The following is a 21800-nucleotide window of genomic DNA, read 5'->3' as shown; positions in this document are numbered from 1 at the left end:
GATCCGGCTCGCATCGGGCTGCGCGATCGCGGTTGCTCGTACTCTCCCCGAGCGTGACCCGACAAAATACGTAAAGCTGCCGCACCAAGCTCGGGTCCCACCACCAGTGGCGGGGCAACGGGCGCTCGAAAGCGATACAAATAAGTTAAGACACAAATCGAAGCGATTAAAAGTTTGTTCAGTTTTTTCCCCCATATAATACTAATCCACTACGCACGAAGAGACAACAAATCAATTATAAGAAATAGAATGTTGAAATTTCTAGCAATCAATTATCTATTAATTTATTAAAATTGAAATACCATCTTTAAATGCTTGAAAAATTAATTATAAGAAACATTCTTCATAGGAATATGGTACAAAATAAAATGTGGCTTGGGTAAAATTTTCCATTCCATTCCGCCGAGAAATCCGGGAGCATATAAGCCTGGATGGTAGGGGGAGCATCTTCAAAAGCTAAGACTTTGGGCCTTGAAAGATCTTCCAGGAAGGGCCTGCATCATCATGTTGGACATCGTTCTGCGTCTGATGAGATAGATTCCGATTGAGTTGAAATTAAGTGTAATATACCTTAATTTATATATATTCCCTGCAAATGAATCCATGTGAGTGTAATCTTGATTAGATCTTCCATATTTCCTATCCAGCTCACGATATCTAATCATGATTAACGTCTAGTTCCATGTTTCATACTCAACATTGTGCAAAAATAATTAAACATGTCATAATCCAAATTTCTTTTCCACCCGAACCACTTAATGATATTGTCAATCATCATGTTGGGAATGTGGGCTTACGATGGCGCAATTAGATCGGCTTTTGGAACACTAGCTAGGTTAAAAAAGTTAGAACAAAATTTTGGGCAATCTTTTTATTTAGCCTATTTGGCTTAATTAAACCAAGCTGACAGCTCATGTCTGTTAGTTCTAGCTAGAAGTTCCCTCAAAGGTGGTACACCTAATATTCCCTTCATCATGCACAATGAAGCTGCAAAGGAAACTTCTTGATACTATATTCTATTGTTTGTTCGATATGGCCATCTACTTCAACTAGCTTTTTTGAATTGTGTAAGTGCATCTCTTGAGAAGCATGGATCTTATGGCATTTAAATTAGTATTTGCCAAACAATAGTTAAATGTTTTTCCTAACTTTTTAAGATAGGAGTCATGTTGGTCTATCTTTGGCAAACGAATTTAATCTTAAGATATTGAGAACTTTTAAGATATAGAATCATGTTAGTCCCTATAGTTTGATCTATATGTTCTCAGCCCTCCGAGTTTACATCTTAATTATATTAAATTGAATTCTCTTGGTTGTCTTAGATTTTTTTATGAGCCAAAGTAGGTTGGTCCAGTTAATTTAGACCAAGTTGAACATAAAGTGCCAATTCATCAACTAAATAAGTAATGAACTTTGTAAGTGTTCGATTAAATAATACATTATAGTAAACTACTATACTTAAATATATAGGATGATCATATTTACCACTACAAAAAAAAACCAACAGTTCCGACGGGAATACCGACGGAATTAATATTCCGTCGATAAAAAAAAATTTTACCGACGGAATTTACCGACGGAATAAGTTATTCCGTCGGTACATCCTTGCAGTACCGACGGGATATAGATTTCCATCGGTAAACCAAGGATTTTACCGACAGAATAACTCATTTCGTCGGTAAAATTTATTTTTACCAACGGAATATTAATTTCATCGGTAAGTCTCACTAAAAAACCCTAATCCCTCGTTGTTCCCTCACGCGTGCGGCGGCCGACATCTCCTTCATTCTCCCCGATCCCGATCGCAGGTTAGGTTTGTTTTTTTTTTCTTTTTTTCTCGCGACGGCAGTTGTCGGCGGCCTGCCACCTGAAGCGGCGGCGCGTGCCCGCACTGACTTCTGCGGCCAGCTGCCGCCCGTGGGCTTCTGCTGCCGCCAGCTGCTGGCGTCGGCCGCCTGCGGCTGGCGGCGTTCGCCTGCGGCCGCCAGCCGCAGGCGGAGGCCGCCAGCGACGTTCGCCTGCGGCCTTTTGCGCCCTCCAGCGATTGGCTGCGGGGTTCTGCGCTGGCCAATGGCCGCTTGCGCCTGCCTGTGGCTGTGCCGGCAGTCGTCGGCCGCCACCTGGCTGCTGGCCGCTGTGCCGGCCGACTACTGGCGGTTGTGTGCCGGCCGGTATATATAGGTTGGCTGCTTGTTGCCACGAGCAACTTGAAAATAATTTTTGTCATAATTTTTAGTTAAATTATTTTTATTTTGTAAACAGGTAGCATTTGATGTTCTTCTCCGGTTGACCTACACATCTTCAAGTAAAATTTTCTAAACTATATTGTATGTCATTTAACATGGTTCAATTTAGAAATATGTTATGTTAGTATATTAATAATTCACATAATATAGTCCGTTTGTTTGTTTTGTGTTAGTATCTTAATCGTTAATTTTTAGTTCTCAATATATACGTTTTAGGTGAAAATGTCTATGAACAAATCTTGGATGTACAATCGATTAGAAAAAGGATTTATCAAAGATGATTTTATTGTTGAAGTTGAACAGTTTGTGAACTTTGCTAAAAGTCACCCTGAATGTATGAATGGTGCTGAGTTACGGTGTCCATGCAATCATAAAAAATGTCAAAATAGGGCTTTCCGTGATGAGGATACTGTAAAAATGCATATATGTAGAAATGGTTTTGTACCAAATTACTACAATTGGTACTGTCACAGAGAGCCTTATCTATATGAACCAATTGGACCTTCGGTGGTTCGTCATCTGGGACAACTGCTACCGCTCCTAAAGCATCAACTAATATTGATATTGCAATGCAATCAATGGTTCATGATGCGATGAATGCTGCAGTTGATTATTCCAATATATATGAAACACCAACACCTGAATATGGTGAAAGATTTGGCTCAGATATATATCTGGTGAAAGATCTACTTCTTTCACCCAGGCATCCCAGGATTCTGAGTCATAGGAGACTCAAGATCCATTAGGCGGAGATCATTAGCTTTTTTTTAGGTTTGTTCAACTAAGCTTTAGTTTTTTATTTATTATATATAACGTGAGCCTGTTTTGATATTATAACATGTTTATTTTTAAAGGTTTTATTACTATATGTTTCAGGAGTCACGTTCAGTCATATTTACATATTGGCTCTTCACTACATCATTTGCTCACTTTTGTTCAGGTATCATTTCATATAAAATTCGTTATACATATATATGCAAACTTTTTATTTATACATCATTTTGTATTTGCCTTTCTACAGGATTTGCTTTATGTTTTCGCGTTATTGTGTTATTTGGAGTACATTCTAATTCGGTATGTATTATGTAAACTTGACTTTAGACATGGATATGTGTTGAATATATATTCTATAGATTTGGTTAGCTATGGATTGTATGAAATATGTTTTTGTTTGTGGATTTTATTATATATGTGTGGATTATATTGGTTTTGGATTTTATTTGTTGTGTGGATTGTATGATACCATCGATTGTGATGGTTTGTTTATGTATTTGGAAAATGTATATGGAAATAGCGTGTAAACAAACCAAAGCTGTGAAATTTTTTTTAAAATTACGTCGGAATACCGACGGAATATGATTCCGTCGGTAAGCTATCGTAACTACAGATTCGATAGCTTACCGACGGAATAGTTGCTTCTGTCGGTACTTACCGATGGAATGGGCTGCTTCCGTCGGTAAATACTGACGGAATGGGTTGTTCCGTCGGTATTTTCCGACGGAATGGGTAGTTCTGTCGCTATATACCGACGGAACAATCCATTCCGTCGGTAAGGACAATTTCTTGACTTTTGCCATTGTTGCGAACTATACCGACGGAAGTATAATTCCGTCAGTATATTTCGGGCCGTCGGATATTTTACCGACGGAAAAATTTCCATCGAAAGACTGTCGATATTGCTATGTATCAACGGAATACCGACGGATAATTCCGTCAGTAAAATTGTTTTTTTTTTTTTTGTAGTATACGTGGATTTAACATTGATACCAAGTCCATATTATCACATTAGTTATCATATCATTGAAGAAATCATCCAATGTAAAATTACATCTTTTTGAAAAAAGTTAGAAGAACCTGTTTGATATATATCTAGGCGAGGAATATTTAAGTAATTACATTAAGATCATGGATAGATAGTGATAAAACATCGAATTTTAGGGCCCAAACCAAAAATATTTTCTTCAAGTATAACTAATAAAAGAATGCACATCGAGAATAATTAAGCTAACACAACTTCATTGGAATGGTTTCTACTCTTGCAATAATTGCCTTGTACGTAGTGGGAACTTCTAATTAATTAAAAAGAAGTCCTCCTCATCCTTCATCTCCCTTAATTAGGATTATTGCTCCTTAGACTACCTCGAATTAAGACGAGAGAAAGAGAGAGAGTGAGAGAGATGAGGAGCTACGTTGGGCAGTCAAAGAAAGGGAAGAAGAGCAACTCATCAGCGAAGCAAATTAGGCAGCCTCAGAGAGGACTTGGGGTGGCTCAGTTGGAGAAGATTAGACTCCAAAATAAGATGACGGTTAATTACGGATCTCAATCTGTTACAATTGCATGGTTTATGTAGATCTATCCATGCATGCATGCTGCAGTATTTTTTTTTTTTTTGTTCTTTAATTGTCGTTTAATTGTTCCATGTATATAAGCATGTAATTTAAGCAGGATCTGAGAGGACAATTTGCATATCCTGATTCATCATCGCTTTCCACACCATCGTCTGTCTTTGGAGCTCATCCTAGCTTTATGGTACGAGCATATTCATCTTCATTAAGAATAGACGTTGCTTTATACTTTTTCCTTTCTTCCTTTTTTTCTTAATGATCTGTCACTGTAAAAATGGATTCAAGCATGTCCATAGCTCTATAGTATGGCCTAGGTGTTCTCAACAATATTAGGAAACTTGATACTGATCAATGGACAAGGCTAGCTCACAACTTTTTTTAAGTTTCAAGAAAGTCTTGAAAAGATTCATGCTATAATTAGATGTGTGCGTTCAGAGACTTCTGATAAATCTCAAAGCTAGTGATCAGTTTAATCTTTCATATCTTAGTTTAATTTGAAAACCAGATTTTTTTATTTAAATAAAATGCTTCAATTGCATATTGTTTAGATTGGATTTGAAGGTTCTACAGAAATCACATATGGCGAACACTTTTCTGGTGCAGCAAAATGGTGTGTATGTCTCTCTCTGCGCCTGTGTCTATCGTAGATATTTATAACTATTTAAAGCAAAAGAATATCGTAGGTCCTTGAACGATTCAAATAGTCATCCAATGTTGTTCATCAACGAACAAGACAATGAGGTATCAATTTTTTTCTTCACAAAATGCGACATTTCACCTTGTATTTTGTTAACTGATCAATATATTTTAATTTGGATTGGTTAATTAATGCAGAGGAATAACATGCGACAGGATCAGCAGCTTCAGCTCTCAATTGGTTCTAAAGGCCGAGACTCCGATTCAGCATTAGATTTAGAGCTAAAATTATCTTTGTAGCAATATGTTTATTATGTATATTTTATTGAGTGTCGATATTTCTTTTTTTTTCAACTTTACTTTGTACCACATGGATGGTACATTCTACTATATAATCTGCACCCCAAACAATTAGCACAATACAATCTGCACACATCACTTAAATCAAATATGTTCCTGCCTAAGATCATTAACCAATGAACACCGGTGAGTTGGCGTCTATGTTGACTTTGTCATCGTCGTCCACCTTGGTGGAACAAGGATTGGTAGGGTTCTTCACTGGAGCCTAGGGAGAGAGCACTAATAAGAGAAGGTTAGAATGATGATCGAGAGGTTCCTAGCTAGCATGTTCAAGTAAGTCTCCGGTGAAAAAAGAAAGGAGAACGAAGAATAGTAGTTTAGGGTTTTGGATGTGTGTGTGCATGTGTATCTGTGCCCCTAGGAGCGAACAACTTTTTATAGAGTGATGGCTATACTCTTCACGTTCTTCACTTATCTCGAGATATACACGTGGCTTACTCACGTCTTTCAGATTAAATGGCTACTGATCCTGTCCGGAGTCTGAGTCAGATGGAGGCCGGATGAAGTGTCGCTGGCGTTGACTGAGAGGAGACTTTGATGTTGTGGTCGCATGGGGTTTAGAGAACGAACCCCCAAGTGGCCCTGAAGAACTGTTGGGCCAGCGCCGGTGGTACTAAAACTCTGCGCACACTCAGACAAGCACACGGAACGTTAGAAACCAAGAACCAGAGAAAAAGTCCCCGGAGCAGGCCCTCCGACGCTCAAGTCAGGTATTTTTTCCCCCAGAAGAACAGTGTACGAAGGAAGAAGAAAAGTAGACAAGTGCACGAGTGAGCGTACCTGCGCAAGGAAGAGGACATCTCTTTTTATATGACAGTATGTACCTTCTGGAGACTGACCCCTGCCAGAAGATGTCGGATGTCAGGACTTGTCGAGTGGTGGAGGACACGTGGCCCTCTCCTATAGACTGGAGGAAGGTTCTTCTGGGAGATGATCCCAACTACTAGAATATTCTCTAGCATACAACAGATATTCTCTAACAGACGGTTATGATTCCCTATCCTGTTGTAGCGTAGCGCCTTTTATCCCGCCCGGGTGCGATTGAAACAGCCCTAGTCGGTCCATTGAGTGCTGATAAATAGACTGGTCGGGCGGAGGGGCACAATCAGAATCCCCTTCTGCCGGCCTTTATGATTCCGAACCCACCGAGGGTGATAAGTTTGCTCACATAGGCTAGCTTAACAACCCCTGATCGGTAAAGTCAGGCCGAGTTTGGTCCTGATCACGCTTCCTACCGCAGGCCTGGTTTCCCGACCAGTAGACCCCGCTCTCGCTTTATACGTCGGATGGCCCCGGGTGGTCCCACTCCGTATATTGACTATCACATCCCCTTGACTTCTGACTGCCACCTCCCCTTGACTTCTAACTATCACATCCCCTTGACTTCTGACTGTCACGTCCCCTTGACTAGATCATACCATTATGCACTGTATCACAAGCCTCCCCCCCTAAGTTTAGTCGAAAGAGGCTCCGGTCTGACTGACTAGACCAGACTCTGGTTTCACTTGGCCTCACCACTGAGGAGCTCTTCCGAATCTTCAGGAGTTCATCTTCATTAGAAACTGTCATTTGTCGAAGCCAGCGCACCACCTCCCAGATTTCAGACATGATCAATATACATGAAATACAAGTAGATGTGCATCAAACAATACCTAAAGATGTATATAATCTATGCACATCACTAGTACCTTCTGAAGGCGAAGATTGTTCACTTGGAGTTCTCTTGAAGAGCTCGACATGGATACGAATAGAGGCGAGATTCCATAATGTCGCAAAAGGTTGATCCCCTTCTCGTTACAGGTTATCTGTAAGGTATACCTAGAATAATTGTTATTTGATTTCATTTTATTTTATGATCTTGTCTGCACGATTGTATCTTGCATGTGTATGGTATGTATGATGTAATAAATTAGTTTATTTATCATTAAGTCTTCTCTTGTGCATGTTTACAAAATATGTTTTTAGCACATACTGCATCGGGCATATCCCATCACCTCAAACACTGTTCATCCGAGATGATTGTTTGTAATTCAATCCTGTAAGTTCATGTTAGCCTAATAATAAAAAAATAATCTATAAAATAGAGTTAGCACAAATAAAATAATTATTAATTAGATCATGTCTCACCAAGACCAGGATTTAGTTATAGTCTCAGCTTAGACTTCCAAAATGACTCTAAGCTGGACTAACGCCTCTAGTCCCACTGGACTCTTCCTCACTAGATCACTCTCCTCAAGTAACTTACCTTCATTTACCATTTACAGTCACTTGACTTGCCTCTTGACCCACCATGTCTTCCTGCCAATTATTAGATCCGTAGACCCAACTGAACTTCAACCAGCTGTCAAGTCCTGCAAACCCAACTAGACTTCATGTTATATATCAGGTCACACTTTAAACTATCTTGACTTCAAGCAATTATCAGGTCCTCAAACCTAATTGGGCTTTAGCTTGGTATTAGGTCCTCTAGACTCGTCAATTCCTGCACACTCGATAAAATTATCAGATCATATAGAATCTAACTTTAACCATTTATGCTCATCAAAACCAAGTTCAATTATTAGTGTCAACTATACTAACAATCTCCTCTTTTTGATGCAATGATAACCTAGATTAAAATTAGAAAAAATATGCAAAACAATAATAGCATGATTAAGAGAAAAAATAATAGTAATGATGTTCATTCTCTTGAGCTTTGGATATTTAACATTTTCTAAGTTTCACCTTTACTATCATTCCCTTTGTTATTCATCAAAAATATTAAGCAAACAATAATCATTTCTAACACAAACTTGTAGATAAAAATAGTAAATAGGATTAGGGTGTCAGGTCTACTTTTGTGAGAATTTTAAAATACTTGACACAATATTCCAAAATATTTTTAAAGTAGTTTTTAAAGTATTTCAATGCATTGTATACAAAATTATGTCAAAAGAGAGTTTTCAAGGAATAAAATTATCATATTTGAAAAGATATTTGAAAAAAAAATCCATGAAAATTTTACAAGATAGTTCAACCATTTTTCAATTTTTTCAAGAAATTTTTCTTGAGACCTTTTTCAAAAGATGCTTTTTAAAAAAAATTGTGCCTATTTTCAAAAGTGGTTTCCTGAAAGTTTTCAATGCAAATAATTTTTCAATACATTTTAAAAGTTATTTTTGAAACATTTTTCAAAATTTTTAAAGTAGATTTGGAAATATTTTCAAAAAATTTCAAAGTAACGTTTCAAAAATTTTCAAGGTAGTTATTTCAAAGATTTTCAAAGTAGTTGTTTCAAATATTTTCAAATAAAGTTTTCAAATATTTTTCAAAAATTTGTAAAGTAATATCTTCAAAAGATTTAAAAATTTTCAAAGTAATTTTCCAAGTAAGTTTTCAAAGAGTTTTGCAAGAACTAATTCTTGAAATATTTTTCAAAACATATTAACAAAAAAATTAATTTTAAAATAGATTCTCACACTTAACTTGATATTACTTTAAAAATAATCATCTAAAAATTTATCCTTAAATGTCTAACATTTAGTTAATGACTGACTATCAGAAGATAGCAGCATTCACTAAGTTAGTCAAGTTAAGTAAATTATCCAATTAATTATTTATTAAAAATGATTGCTTAACTTGATCAATGTGCTATGATATTTTTGGCCCAAACTTATATTTTTAATTTGTGTTGTTTTCACATCTAGAGTGGATCGAGTAGATCCCACTATTGTCTAGGTTAGACACTTTTATTTTTTTCCCGCTGTGTGGTTAATCCAATCGTGTGGGTTGTATATATTATTCTTGTATTGCCTTGTGACCATGTATCCAGATTTCAATTGTCATTGTTACATGGGAAGTGTTGTCCGATTTTCGTCAGACAACATTACTCTCGGAGCGTGACAGTTATTGTTTTTATTAATTAGTTTCATAATTAAATTATAACTTGATTTGTGAAGTTTAAGTTTGATTTAGACTTGTAACCCAAGTCTAAATTTTATATGTTGATAAAATTATCAATAATTTTTCTAGTTTATTAATTTTATCTTTCAAAAGTTTGTTTTGTTTTTCTAATTTTATAACACTTGAAGATAATATTTTAAACTTTGAAACATTATTAGATGATTTTGAATTATTCTTATTTAGATTTGAATTAACTTAATTAGTTAAATGAACAAGCATATCTAATTTTTGGTGAGAGTCTAAACTTGAGCAATAGTAATTATCTAAGTTACTAACATGTGTAAAAAAATAAATAAATAAGATTTTCATGTACTATAAACTTACTAACCTTTGCTCCCCCTAGATCATTGGGTCTTCTTTCTAGGCATTGATGTTTGTAGTGACCCATCTGTTTGCGCTTAAAACATTGGATGTGTTCCTTCCCTTTCTGGACTTTTGGTATTGATTTCTTCTTTAGCTCCGGTTGTATGGTTCGAGTCTTATAAGTGGGACATTTACTTTTGTAATGCCCTCTTTCACTTCATTTAAAGCATGTTATATAATCTTTAACTTTTAAATTTACTAGTATACCTTTTGAATTCTCATTAAGATTCTCCTCCTTGTCCATCGTCGTCTCATATTCGGATTCTGACTTTTGTTCTGACTCAGATTTAGATCCTTCTACCTCCTCCTTTGCCATTAATGTCATGAAACTTATGTAATCCACCGGTTCTGAGATTCTGGTTAAGTATGGCTTAAAAAGTTAGAAGGTACTATCTATATCACCAAGGTGCACCTTCCTTTTCGAAAGCCCAAACTTAAGAACTCCAAAATTAAGCGTACTTGGCTTGGAGAAATCTGAGGATGGATGATCTCCTGGGAAGTTTTTCAGGATGAGTGCGAGTGAGGATAAAGCACGCTGAAATGACCTCCGGTAGTCTGTGGAGCTAGTCATCAACCCGATGGGCAATTCTGGTGGCGTTCCCGATTCAGTTCGGGTGGGACCCACCCAGGCTGGGGCATTACAGATGGCATCACAGCGACCTTGCGACAGTGAGTGCGCCTGTGGCAGGAGCACCCAGGGCATCACCTAGCGAGGGAGATTCTGGGATTTGTTTGTGGTGTGATTCATGGTTACACAACGAGGACGTTGTGTCTTTAAGTGGGGGTGATTGTAATACCCCGATTCTGAGATTCTGGTTAAGTATGGCTTAAAAAGTTAGATGGTACTATCCATATCACCAAGGAGCACCTTCCTTTTCGGAAGCCCAAACTTAAGAACTCCAAAATTAAGCGTGCTTGGCTTAGAGAAATCTGAGGATGGGTGACCTCCTGGGAAGTTTTCCAGGGTGCGTGCGAGTGAGGACAAAGCACGCTGAAAGGACCTCCGGCGGTTTGTGGAGCTAGTCGTCAACCCGATGGGCAATTCTAGTGGCGTTCCCGATTTGGTCAGGGTGGGGCCCGCCCGGGCCGAGGCGTTACAGCTTATTTGGTCTAATTCTCCCAAGTGTGATTCTAAGGATGACTCTAGGGATTCATACTCAAATTTGAGCTTGAGTTCAACTTGATCTTCCAGTTATGACAAATCCTCGTGAAGTTCGTTTAGCCAGGTCCAAAAGTCATAGGATATTTAAATTCTCTGATTCTGCATACAATTTTATTAGGCAATAATAAAATAAAGTTTATTACTTTTAGTTTGCTTCTCAATGGATCTTTTCAATGCTATTCCACAGTCAAAGTCGTCCATCATGATGAAGTACTCCATCTGATGCTTCCACATTCTGAAGTAATTAGTTTCATGTAGTTGAGGTTCGTGAATGCTTCGTCTTTCACCTTGAGCCATTGATGTGAGAAGATCTTGCAAGACAAATATAGGCAAGAAATAATTTCCAAGACTTTGTCGTGGGATTAATAGCACAGGTGAAAAAAGAAAAAAAAATATCTCGAGTAGTGTTGCACAAACTTCGAGAAGAAATCAAGATGAAGGAAAATTTTTCTGAAGGGGTAATCGTACCAGTTCAGATATAATCGAAAAATCTCAAAATCGAAAAAAAAAATCTGCTTGATTGGTAGTTGCACCAATTCAAAGCAAACTTGGCTCTGATACCACTTGTAGGATCGTAGCGCACATGAGAAGGGGTAAATCACGTGGTTTTAAAAAACTCTAATTTTTTTATTGTCATGAAAACAAGTACGTAGCGGAAAAAAGATTAAGTGAAACAGAAACTAAAAAAGCACAGTACACGAGAAGTTACTTGGTTCGAAACCTTTAGTGACTCCTACTCCAAGACCTAGGTCATGCAGACCTATCGGCGAGTAATCTACTGACAACCTCTTCCATAATCATTAGAAGAGGGGATGGAGCACAAAAAATGATAGGATAAGTGTAACAAACTACACTTTTCTTAATGCAGTAATTAAGTACACAAAGAAAATTTTGTTACCTAACACTTGTACATTAAACGGATCGAAGTCGGTGTTGGACAACTTCTCAGTAGCAGTCGAAAGTAGCAGTGTCGTAGCAGAATAGTTGCACGAAGTTAGAGCGGTCGGAATGTTGTACGATTGCATAAAAGCTCGTAGAAGAAGTGTTTAAGAAGCATTGGTCAAAACTCTCTTTTATTGAGTGTTGAAGTTACCTTCCATCCACTAAGTTTTATCCCAAACAGCTCACCTTTTATCGTCGATGAAGTCTAATATTATCTGACCGAAGGCGTCTTCCAAAGTCACCAAGGCACCTTCCATCGCCCAGCTCAAGGCTCCTTCTTTCGCATGGAAGGCACCTCGGGTATTATTCACTCAAGGCATTTTGTGCTTCTTTTATCCTGCAAAATGTGTTAATCCAACAAAATAAAGTATACCCTGCAATGCGAAGTTAGCACAATAGAAATAAGCAGTATTAATTAGAATTTGTCTATCCGAGGCCAGAAACTAGTCAGGTCTCAGTTTTAGGTTTTCAAAATGAACTTAAATTGGACCTACGCCTAAAGTCCCAAATTGTGACTCATCCTCACTAGAACACTCTCCTCTAATGCTTACCTCCACTTACTTGCCAAACATCTGATCCTTCAGACCTGTTTAGTCTTTCTCTGGCCTTGCTTAGTATCTGACCAAGATGATCTACTAAAATTTGCTTGCAACACTGAGTTAGCACAATAGATATAAAATAGTAAAGGAAAATAGTATTAGCATTATTAATAATTCGCTGGTTTGATCGACCGCGCACGATCAATCAAAAACCAGTCGGTCACATATGTTTGGAGTTTACTCCTTTAAGACTTCTTATTACCTAGGCTTACCTTCTCCTAGGGTTGCCCAACTTCACTCACTAGAAGTTTTATTGTCTAGCTTCACTCAATAGGACTTCCACCACCTAGCTTTACTCACTAGATTCCGGCTTCACTCGCCAGGACTTCCACCACCTAGCTTCCCTCACTAGGGTCCGGCTTCACTCACCAAGACTTCCACTACCCAGCTTCACTTACCAGGACTTCCATTACCTAGCTTCACTCACTAGGGTCTGGCTTCACTCACTAGGAATTCCCTTTGGCTGACCTTCAATTAGGACTAGTGACTTAGTAGACTTCTCACTTGCCTTACCCTTGCTAATCATCTAGTCCTAACTAGACTTCTCTCTTCCAAACATCAAGTCATGTTTGGATCAATCCTGCGAGCGAATTGCCTTTTGCTATATGTTTAGATCAACTCTTGGTTAAACTGGTCAGACTTAGGCATATTGTCAAATATCGAAATCCTAAAGGTTGATTACACCAACATATTAGATTGTCGGACTGCCTGTTATGAGTACTTCCGAATTTACCAATGAAAATTTTTATAATATTGGACCATTATCCCAAAATTTAATCTACCCAAAATGCTAGCTAAAAATAATAAACAAACATATATGTAAATCAGACTTCCATTCTGCTACAAATTAAGTCATTAAAATTTTTTTTTTATGGTCAGGGTCGGCCCTGACTTTTCGGGGCCCTTAGGCGAAAAGAGAAAAAAGGCCTCTATAGGAAAAAAAAAATATATACTGACGTACAATTTGAATACAGTTTAATAGAAAATTTTGAAAATTAATATATTTCATTTAAAATATGATAAACTCCATACAAAATATATTTCTCAAGATTCTTCAAAAAGTACAACACCGTACAAAACATATTTCCTATGTTTCTCCAAAAAGTGTAATACATATGAATATAAAAAAAATAAATATGAAATAATCATTGAAAAATCTATATCTTCTAGCATTTTGAGAAGTAAAATCGTCAATAAGATTTTCAAAATCAAATTTTTCTAACACCTCATTTTCGATATATAAAATTGTCAAGTCATTTATATGCAAATCATTATCATCATCTTCTCTCAATTCTTCTTACTCATTCGTTGCATGATTATGACCATCAATTTCTCTTAATTCTTCTCATTCATTGATTGTATTATCATTTAGTTTTTCTTGATTACTCAATTGTTGTTCATTTGTTGTATAATCATTTAGTTCTTCTTAACTTTTTTCTTGTAATTCATCAATTGAATCTTCAATTGAAGAGTTAGCTTTTAAAAACTTACAAAGAATACCTTTATGAGTTTTAATAATCTGTTCCACTCTTTATCTTTTGTTTCTTTTTTGACTCCAAGGTTGAGATTTCTTTGAAAACATGTTTGTACTACCAATTTCAAGTGTAAAAATAAAACACACAAAACCAACAATAAAGCTGATAATGAAACAAACACAAGTAGTGAAAATAATAGTTGAAGAACAATAAAGTTTGGTTTATGCTTGAAGCAATCGATATAATTTATTCTATGATAATTAAAATTGAGATGATTTATTTTAAGTCTTTTAAATATGTAAGAAAAATCATAAAATATTGGCTCCAATACAATATTAAAAATCAATATTGAATATTGACAATAAGAAAAAAAAAATATAGATAAGTAGGTAACTTACATTGTAAGTTTATATATTGATCAATGATGATATTGATAAAACTAAAATTTCAATTGGAGAATAACTTTTCTAATTTAATTAGAAGAGATTCAAAGGAGAAGAAATGAGAAAATTAGCGTTCATGATTCATACTTTACTCTTTTGAGTCTTATGACTTCTATAACATACTTTACTCTTTGGAGTCTTATGATTTCTATAAACAAATTAATGAAGAAAGAATTGTACTAACAATAAAATCTTGGAAAGAGAAAAAATGATCATTTACCTTCCTTCTTTTTTTTTTGGACCTTTATTAAAATAATCCAATAATTTTTTGGGGGGTTTTATTAAAACAATCTAATTATATATGATATATATTATATATGTATGTCAAATTCAGGGCCCCTTAAAAATCGAGGGCCCTTGGTCGTCGCCCCCGGTGACATTCCTCAGGGTCGGCCCTATTTATGGTTAAAGACATACCCTCAAGACTCTCTAGCAATATTATGGTCACATCATTAGTAGCTTGTATCAATCACCATGCCATGTTCAAATTTAGTTATATGTTTAGCCCTCATGTTTGATGGTAAAATGTAAGGGAGTTCTCGTATAACGAGATTTGAATATTTTATAGGACATATCATATATGTGTGGTATTTAAATTACTCGTGATCTAATCATCCATCAAGATTTATTTGTATTTTTGTGAAATTTTTATTAGATCGGATCAATCATTCCAGATTAATTAGTTAGAAGTGTTAGATAGATTATCTTACTATTTTATTAAAAATCTTCCCCTTTTACTAACTAACTTTGGTGAAGCCTAAAATGAATTTACGTTACTGTCCTTTTTTCTATTCACACTAAAAATAATTCCAAGGTTTATTAGTAATTTTCTTTGGTTGTTTTATATAAAAAATATAGTTTTCTTTAGTCCCACATCTTAGAATTGACAACACTATATTCAAAGAAGCTTCTATAAATATTTTAAGCCGACGATATTAAAAAATATATTTTTCTTAGTTTCTTTTATTAAGATAAGTATAATATTAAATTAAAATAATTTTTTATATAGGGAAGCTTATTACAATAGTTTATTGCTGGATTCTCTAACGTGACACTAGAAAATCCAAACAATTCGGATTTTTAAAGACCCAAATAATTTATATATTATTATATTAGACACGCAACGTGTGTGTACGATCACACTAGTATATATAAAAAAAAAGTTATATAGTAAATTTTATATATTAAACTATACATACAAGACACATATGGGCCGGGGGAGGAGTTGCCCGCAGTCCGGCCCATTTGACGATTCAATGTCTAGTGGAAGTCTGGATAGTCGCCCTGTTTATTTTGTAAGAAAGGGTGAGAACGCGAAGGGTTTACACAGGAGAAATGGGTTTCATATCGGTGCTCGTTGACGCCGTCGTGGTGGTCTTCTCCGTTGTGCTTGCGGTGACGGCGCCATTGTTCGACGCACAGATCGTCCTCCCCGATTCGCTCTATCCGACGCAGCTCGTGAAGCTAAAGCGGTGGTACGCCGAAGAGTTCGGCGACTATTTGATGGCCGAGAAGCCCGGCTTCTTCACTGGCCTCATATGGCTGGAGATCGCCTTCCTCTGGCCCCTCTCCGTCGCCAATGTCTACGGAATCATCGCCCGCCGCCCCTGGGTTGCCACCACTTCCCTCATGGCGGGCGTCAACGTCGCCACGACCATGGTATTCAGCATCCTCTTTATGTCCTAAACCCTAAAAATCGCAGCTTTGCTACAGACTTGGAAAAAGTTGTGATTTTAGCACCGATCCAGACCCGTATCCCAACTTCTTCACATTATTCTGGATCGGTGACTCATAGAAAACCGTGTGGAATGTGAATTGATGAGCTTCTTGATTGTTTTTGAACAAACATTTACAGTTACGTTTTGATTAAGAACTTTGTGATCGTTTTTCAGGCGGCCATAATGGGAGAGTTGCTGGGTTCAGGGAAAGCATCAGATAGACTGATTCAATTTTATGCTCCATTCATGGTTTTTGCCTTCTTGGCGATCATACGAGGGCTGCTTCCTCGACGCAACCCTCCTGCCCTTTCAGGCAAAAGCAAGAAGAAGAGGGCCTAATTGCAGCAGCTGCTGGTGCCTCGCGGTGTAGTTGTTCTTTGGCTTCCTGTCGTTGACAAATTACCTGTTGGATTTTATGCTTTATCGATCTTGTCTGTTATTGAGGTTGGAACTTACATTTTTTTGCATATTGAATTGGACCTTATTCGGGGACGAAAATACAATTCTTTAGGTGGTTTTTTTTTTTTTTTTTGCGTAATAAAATATAAATGTATTTGTGAAGCTTGCACATTCTTTAGCGCGACTGCATTTCAGGAGTTGCTTGCCACTTGCATTTCAGGAGCTCAAACTTGATACAACTCCTTTTTCCTTCAGACATGATTTACTGGAAAAAGTAGTGAAAATTCTCGTCGCATTATTTCCTGTGATTTACTCTTTCGTCATGCTAACGTCTGGAAAATTCTGTCAGTGAATATTACGTATCAAGGTAATAAACTGTGTATTGTGAAATTGACGGTCTTCGTCCGATTTTGTATGCAGCAGCTTGTGCAGTGATAATGCGGCAATTATCTAACAGCAGCTTGGAGGATTCATCGTGCTATCCCCCTGAAGTCGCATATGGGCATCACTTCAACGGTTTGCTGGATAGTTGCATATAGAGATTACAATAGGCTTAATGTCTCCGTTGTGATTGTAGAGTGGACAGCAAAATCTACGTGCGCCATCTAGCGAAAGCAAGTTAATTCTTGTGAACCTCTTCTCCGTCCACTCACTGCTTGACCTTTCAACTTCATCTTGCTCCCAGCAATAATGTGTTAAACTAGTTGATTGAGCATGGTCTAATCAATGTTCTGTTTCTTTAATCATATTTTGCCACCTTCCTCGGTTCAACCTTTTCTTTCCACCCTCCTGGAGTCGGTTTTAATTTATCCAGCTTCTAGTGGTAGTATCTGTTTCCCTTGATTTTGATCTCAGATATAGAATCATTTATTTTCAACGTCATTGGGCAAAAAGACGATAACACTCATCCCTAACGCTCCCATGTACTTTGCCCAAGGCCATCACGAGAGATATTAATCACAGTAACCGATGAAGTTAGTGCGCAGTGGAAAGAGGGATCCCACGATTCAAACCCACGATCTCATTCACCAAGGATTTATTTTCAACGTCATGAGCTTGTTGCAGCTTGTCATTCATCTATCTGCCTAGGGCCTGCTACTCTGCTTACTGCTGTTTCTTATCTCTAACAGGAATTTGCATTATATGTGGCTCCAAATAAATCTGGGTATAATCAAAGTGTTCAGATTTTGTCCAACTAATCTTGAAATAAATGATATTTTTTCTTGATTTGATTCGTCTACCAAATAAATTTGAATTACAATTATACAACCAATCTCTAAAATATCAGTGAGTCCCTGCTGTAAGAGTAAATCATGTAAAGGCGGCTGATGATGTATTTTGGCTCTTCTTTGATATTCACGATCCTTTGGACCGTAACTCCTAATTCATTCTTGGACCAGAAGTTACTAATAAGTGAGATCTCATGAACCATAGGGTCCATGAATTTTCACTTATGAGTAAGATGATCCATCCTCTGGACCGCACTTTGCGATCCAGAGCATCCGACCCCCTCTTTGGACACCACCTCATGTTTGCTTTCCAGCTTACAGTTCTGCGAATGGTCCCAAGTGCTGTATAAGTGGGTTACCAGGGCTGGAAGAACTTGGACAACTCCAATTTAGGGGAAGATAGTGATTGGCAATTAAAAAATGCTCAAGTAGTGATGTTTTCATAATTTATTTATTTTCCTATTTAACATGACCTGTTTTCCCTTCTTTTCCCTACCAAGTAGGTGGGAATACCTTCTTGCACAATTTTTTCATGGCATATGTATTATGGTGTTATTATATATATACCTAACTCCACTTATTCCAATAAATAAATATATATATATACCTATTCCAATTATTAACTCCTTTACCCGAATTTCCCATTGTATTTACTATGCTAACCTCGTGCTCCGTCCCTTTCATATTTATATCATCATTCATCAACCTCCTAAGGTAAATTAACAACACTCAGGATCCGAGATAATTATGTAGCGATTAGGTTCTTTAGATGGTTAATTAAATATCTAAAGATAGTTTTGATGTATTATAGGAATTTTTTTTAATGAGATGATAACTCTAAAATTATTGACCATAAGATAAATTTTTAAAAGCGCTTCTTAATTTATTAAATAAAAAATCCTAAGAGTCGAGTTTTAATTTCAAAGTGAATTTCTCTCACTCTAGTAATCAATCATCCCAAACTTAATTAATTAATTAAGTTGAATACCTGTCAACTAAAACTAAATAAATAAATAAAACAGCACTCCGCCGACACTTCCAATTCCCCCACTCACGAGAGTATTCTCAGAATCTTAGCGACTGCGTGTTAACAACTTGCCTATTTCACGCCAAACAGGAAACGGGTTTCGTGATCGCGTGCCATGATCTTTTAAATGGCATAAATGATAAATGTGGTCGCTTCTCTGTTGTTCCTTTTTTTGTAAGTTTTATTATATTCGAGGTTTGTCATCGAGGGTAGACAGCGGATCCCGTTGGATGTTGTGACGTCTTATCCCTCACTTGTTCGTTTCGCTCTTTGGTAGTGCAGTGCGAGCTCAGCTTTTCCTTTTTCAATTCCTTGGCTTCGCGTCCGAAGCAAAGCTCGAATCTTTGCGTGGAACTCGTAATGTTGCCAATGGTTGATTGCTGAAATGTTGCAAGAAATCCACGTTCCCTGATCTTACGGTTTCTTTCTCACGAAAGGTTCGGAGTTTTATGAAAAAAAATTTGGTAGTTTGCTTCAATTTGCTTTAGGATTTATGCTGAAAGTTCCAAATTTGACAATTTTTCAAGCTATTTGCAAAATCGAGTAGAGTAAGATACTAAGATGATGCACACCAAGTCGGAGTCCGATGTTACGAGCTTAGCCCCGTCCTCCCCGCCTCGGTCGCCGAAGAGGCAGACCTACTACGTCCAGAGTCCGTCGCGGGATTCTCACGATGGCGACAAGTCGTCGTCGATGCAGGCGACCCCTGTTTTTAATAGCCCGATGGAGTCGCCGTCGCACCCTTCGTTTGGGCGCCATTCGCGGACCTCTTCGGCTAGCCGATTTTCCGGGCCCTTCCGGTCCTCCTCGGGCCGGAAAGGCGACAGGAAGAGAGTAAACGACAAGGGGTGGCCTGAGTGCAATGTGATCCAGGAAGAAGGATCCTATGCGGACCTCGATGACGAGAAGGGGTTAACGCGCCGCTGTCAGATTATTCTGGGTCTTGTAAGCTTCATCCTCTTGTTTACCCTCTTCTCTCTTATCATTTGGGGAGCAGCTCGGCCATATAAACCAGAAGTTGTTGTCAAGGTATGCTTCTTTAAAAATTATTGTGTTTAAATTGTATTGTTGTTGCACTTCGTGTTCCTATAATTTGAAGATATACTCTATTACTTTATTTGGGTGTGTGTATTCATTAATGGTTACTGCAGAAAAGATTACAGCTTGTGAATCTAAAATTTTTGGGTAAGCTTCTTCATTTAGTTGAACTTTGGAAGGGCAGCATTGCCGCCCTGTAAAATAATCACATTGCTGATTTGATTGGAATCTAAATTTATATGAGTAATATGATATGAAATGTTGCTGAATTTGTCATGACTTGTAACCAGTGCAATTATAGAAATCACATTGAAAATTGAAATGGTTTTCTAACTAGTCACTTTCAATTTTTGCAGTTGAAGGACAAAAATGGTTCATCACATAACTTCTAAATTGATATAGCCCTTAATTTTTGCATTTTTCCTTTCCTTATGAACTGCAAATTATTGGTTTGGTGTTGGGCAATATTGCCTTGCATTAGCTAGGAATGTCTAATTTCTATCATGGTCATCAGGGATCATTTTATTTAGAACATGCCCTAGCAAATTCTGATGCTTATGTAGGTAACTAGGTATTGTGCAAGTTCTATTGTTATGTGTTAAAGAGACTTTCACAACTCTGAACCTGCTGCATGATTTAACATTCCATTAAACTCTCCTCTTAAACCAGAGCTTGTCAATGGATGACTTTTATGCTGGAGAGGGTACCGACATGACTGGTGTTCCAACTAAGATGGTCACTGTCAATTGTTCAGTGAAGATCAGTGTGTACAATACTGCTACAATGTTTGGCATCCATGTCACTTCTGACCCAATCCGTCTCAAATTTTCAGAAATCACAATTGCTACTGGCGAGGTAAGTTTCTCATTGAATGTTGTATTTGATTATATGCAGTATTATCTATCCTTCAAACTGCATTATGAAGAACTGAATTGGGACAGTATAGATTCTTTAAGCCATAATGAATGCAACCATTTTGGTCACTGATTATAATCTTTGTAAGCCTTCTCATTGCTGAAGTACAATGGTCAAATTGTATATGAGACCCAAACTAAATCTTCTCTGCCTGTGGATGGTAGTTTTACCTATTTAATTCTTTTTCATTTAATGTTCGCTATTTATGTCAGGCCACAGAAATGATATGCTTCAAATGTTGGTAACTACAGTTTGCACGACTATAGTTCTTGGAGGAGCTAGTTCTCACGTTTTTTTTTTCCTGATTGCAGTTGCAGAAATATTACCAGCCTAGAAAGAGTCACAGGACAATATCAGTTGTCTTGCATGGAGAAAAGGTCCCATTGTATGGTGCAGGAGCAGGCATGGCTTTAACCAGCACCGGTGGAGCTGTCCCCTTAACTCTGGACTTTGATGTCGTCTCACGGGGTTATGTGATTGGGAAGCTGGTGAGGGTGAAGCACCATAAGCACATTTCGTGTCCACTTGTCGTTGATTCGAGCAAAAGCAAACATATAAGGTTTTCCCGGAATGCCTGCACCTATTTGTGAGCCGTGTCGCCGATATGGCTGCACAAATTCTGTTGTCAAAATGAGACCAAGTGAATTTGACCAAAACGAAATGAGAGGAAAAGAAGGTTTTTCACTAATGCCAACCAATGTTCTGGTAATTAATTCGGCTATCCAAAAGAACAGTATTTGATTTCTTACAGTATGCTTGATGCTTTTGTTGTCAGCAGTCCCCCTTGGTTGTTTAATGATTGTAACAATATTTTAAAGTTCAGAATAAGTTCCTTTTGTTTGGAAATAGCATTCTTGATGTTTTAGGGATCATCTAACATTCTTTCTGGACTTGAATTCAAAAATAAATGAGGTGCCGTGCTTCTTGTCTATTTGGATTTGACAAATAGCATCAGCAGAA

General features: G+C 37.3%; 3 protein-coding genes across 3 annotated transcripts; all 3 read left to right on the top strand.

Annotated features, from left to right (window-relative positions):
* Positions 1 to 4268: 4268 nt before the first annotated feature.
* Positions 4269 to 5654, top strand: LOC122000944 (protein SPEAR3-like). Its single transcript, XM_042555457.1, has 5 exons — positions 4269 to 4552; positions 4693 to 4776; positions 5141 to 5202; positions 5276 to 5333; positions 5427 to 5654. The coding sequence occupies exons 1-5, from the start codon at positions 4424 to 4426 to the stop codon at positions 5526 to 5528; spliced, it is 435 nt and encodes a 144-aa protein (XP_042411391.1). The 5' UTR covers positions 4269 to 4423; the 3' UTR covers positions 5529 to 5654.
* A 10152-nt stretch (positions 5655 to 15806) lies between these two features.
* On the top strand, positions 15807 to 16782 carry LOC122020285 (sigma intracellular receptor 2-like). Its single transcript, XM_042578156.1, has 2 exons — positions 15807 to 16173; positions 16407 to 16782. The coding sequence occupies exons 1-2, from the start codon at positions 15850 to 15852 to the stop codon at positions 16569 to 16571; spliced, it is 489 nt and encodes a 162-aa protein (XP_042434090.1). The 5' UTR covers positions 15807 to 15849; the 3' UTR covers positions 16572 to 16782.
* A 2368-nt stretch (positions 16783 to 19150) lies between these two features.
* LOC122020276 lies at positions 19151 to 21691 on the top strand. The gene is made up of 4 exons (XM_042578145.1): positions 19151 to 19324; positions 19415 to 19916; positions 20595 to 20780; positions 21152 to 21691. The coding sequence occupies exons 2-4, from the start codon at positions 19449 to 19451 to the stop codon at positions 21428 to 21430; spliced, it is 933 nt and encodes a 310-aa protein (XP_042434079.1). The 5' UTR covers positions 19151 to 19324; positions 19415 to 19448; the 3' UTR covers positions 21431 to 21691.
* Positions 21692 to 21800: the final 109 nt, after the last annotated feature.

The sequence above is a fragment of the Zingiber officinale genome, chromosome 1A (genome assembly GCF_018446385.1).
Source record: "Zingiber officinale cultivar Zhangliang chromosome 1A, Zo_v1.1, whole genome shotgun sequence".
Classification (NCBI taxonomy): domain Eukaryota; kingdom Viridiplantae; phylum Streptophyta; class Magnoliopsida; order Zingiberales; family Zingiberaceae; genus Zingiber; species Zingiber officinale.
This window is presented reverse-complemented; position numbering and strand designations above follow the sequence as displayed.

Bases quoted from the DNA above. Each gene is read 5' to 3' on its own strand.
- LOC122000944 (XM_042555457.1), top strand. From the start codon at position 4,424: ATGAGGAGCTACGTTGGGCAGTCAAAGAAAGGGAAGAAGAGCAACTCA. The intron at 4,777-5,140 runs GTACGAGCATAT...CATATTGTTTAG, and splicing joins GAGCTCATCCTAGCTTTATG to ATTGGATTTGAAGGTTCTAC. The intron at 5,203-5,275 runs GTGTGTATGTCT...AGAATATCGTAG, and splicing joins TTTTCTGGTGCAGCAAAATG to GTCCTTGAACGATTCAAATA.
- LOC122020285 (XM_042578156.1), top strand. From the start codon at position 15,850: ATGGGTTTCATATCGGTGCTCGTTGACGCCGTCGTGGTGGTCTTCTCC. The intron at 16,174-16,406 runs GTATTCAGCATC...ATCGTTTTTCAG, and splicing joins TCAACGTCGCCACGACCATG to GCGGCCATAATGGGAGAGTT.
- LOC122020276 (XM_042578145.1), top strand. From the start codon at position 19,449: ATGATGCACACCAAGTCGGAGTCCGATGTTACGAGCTTAGCCCCGTCC. The intron at 19,917-20,594 runs GTATGCTTCTTT...CTCTTAAACCAG, and splicing joins AACCAGAAGTTGTTGTCAAG to AGCTTGTCAATGGATGACTT. The intron at 20,781-21,151 runs GTAAGTTTCTCA...TCCTGATTGCAG, and splicing joins TCACAATTGCTACTGGCGAG to TTGCAGAAATATTACCAGCC.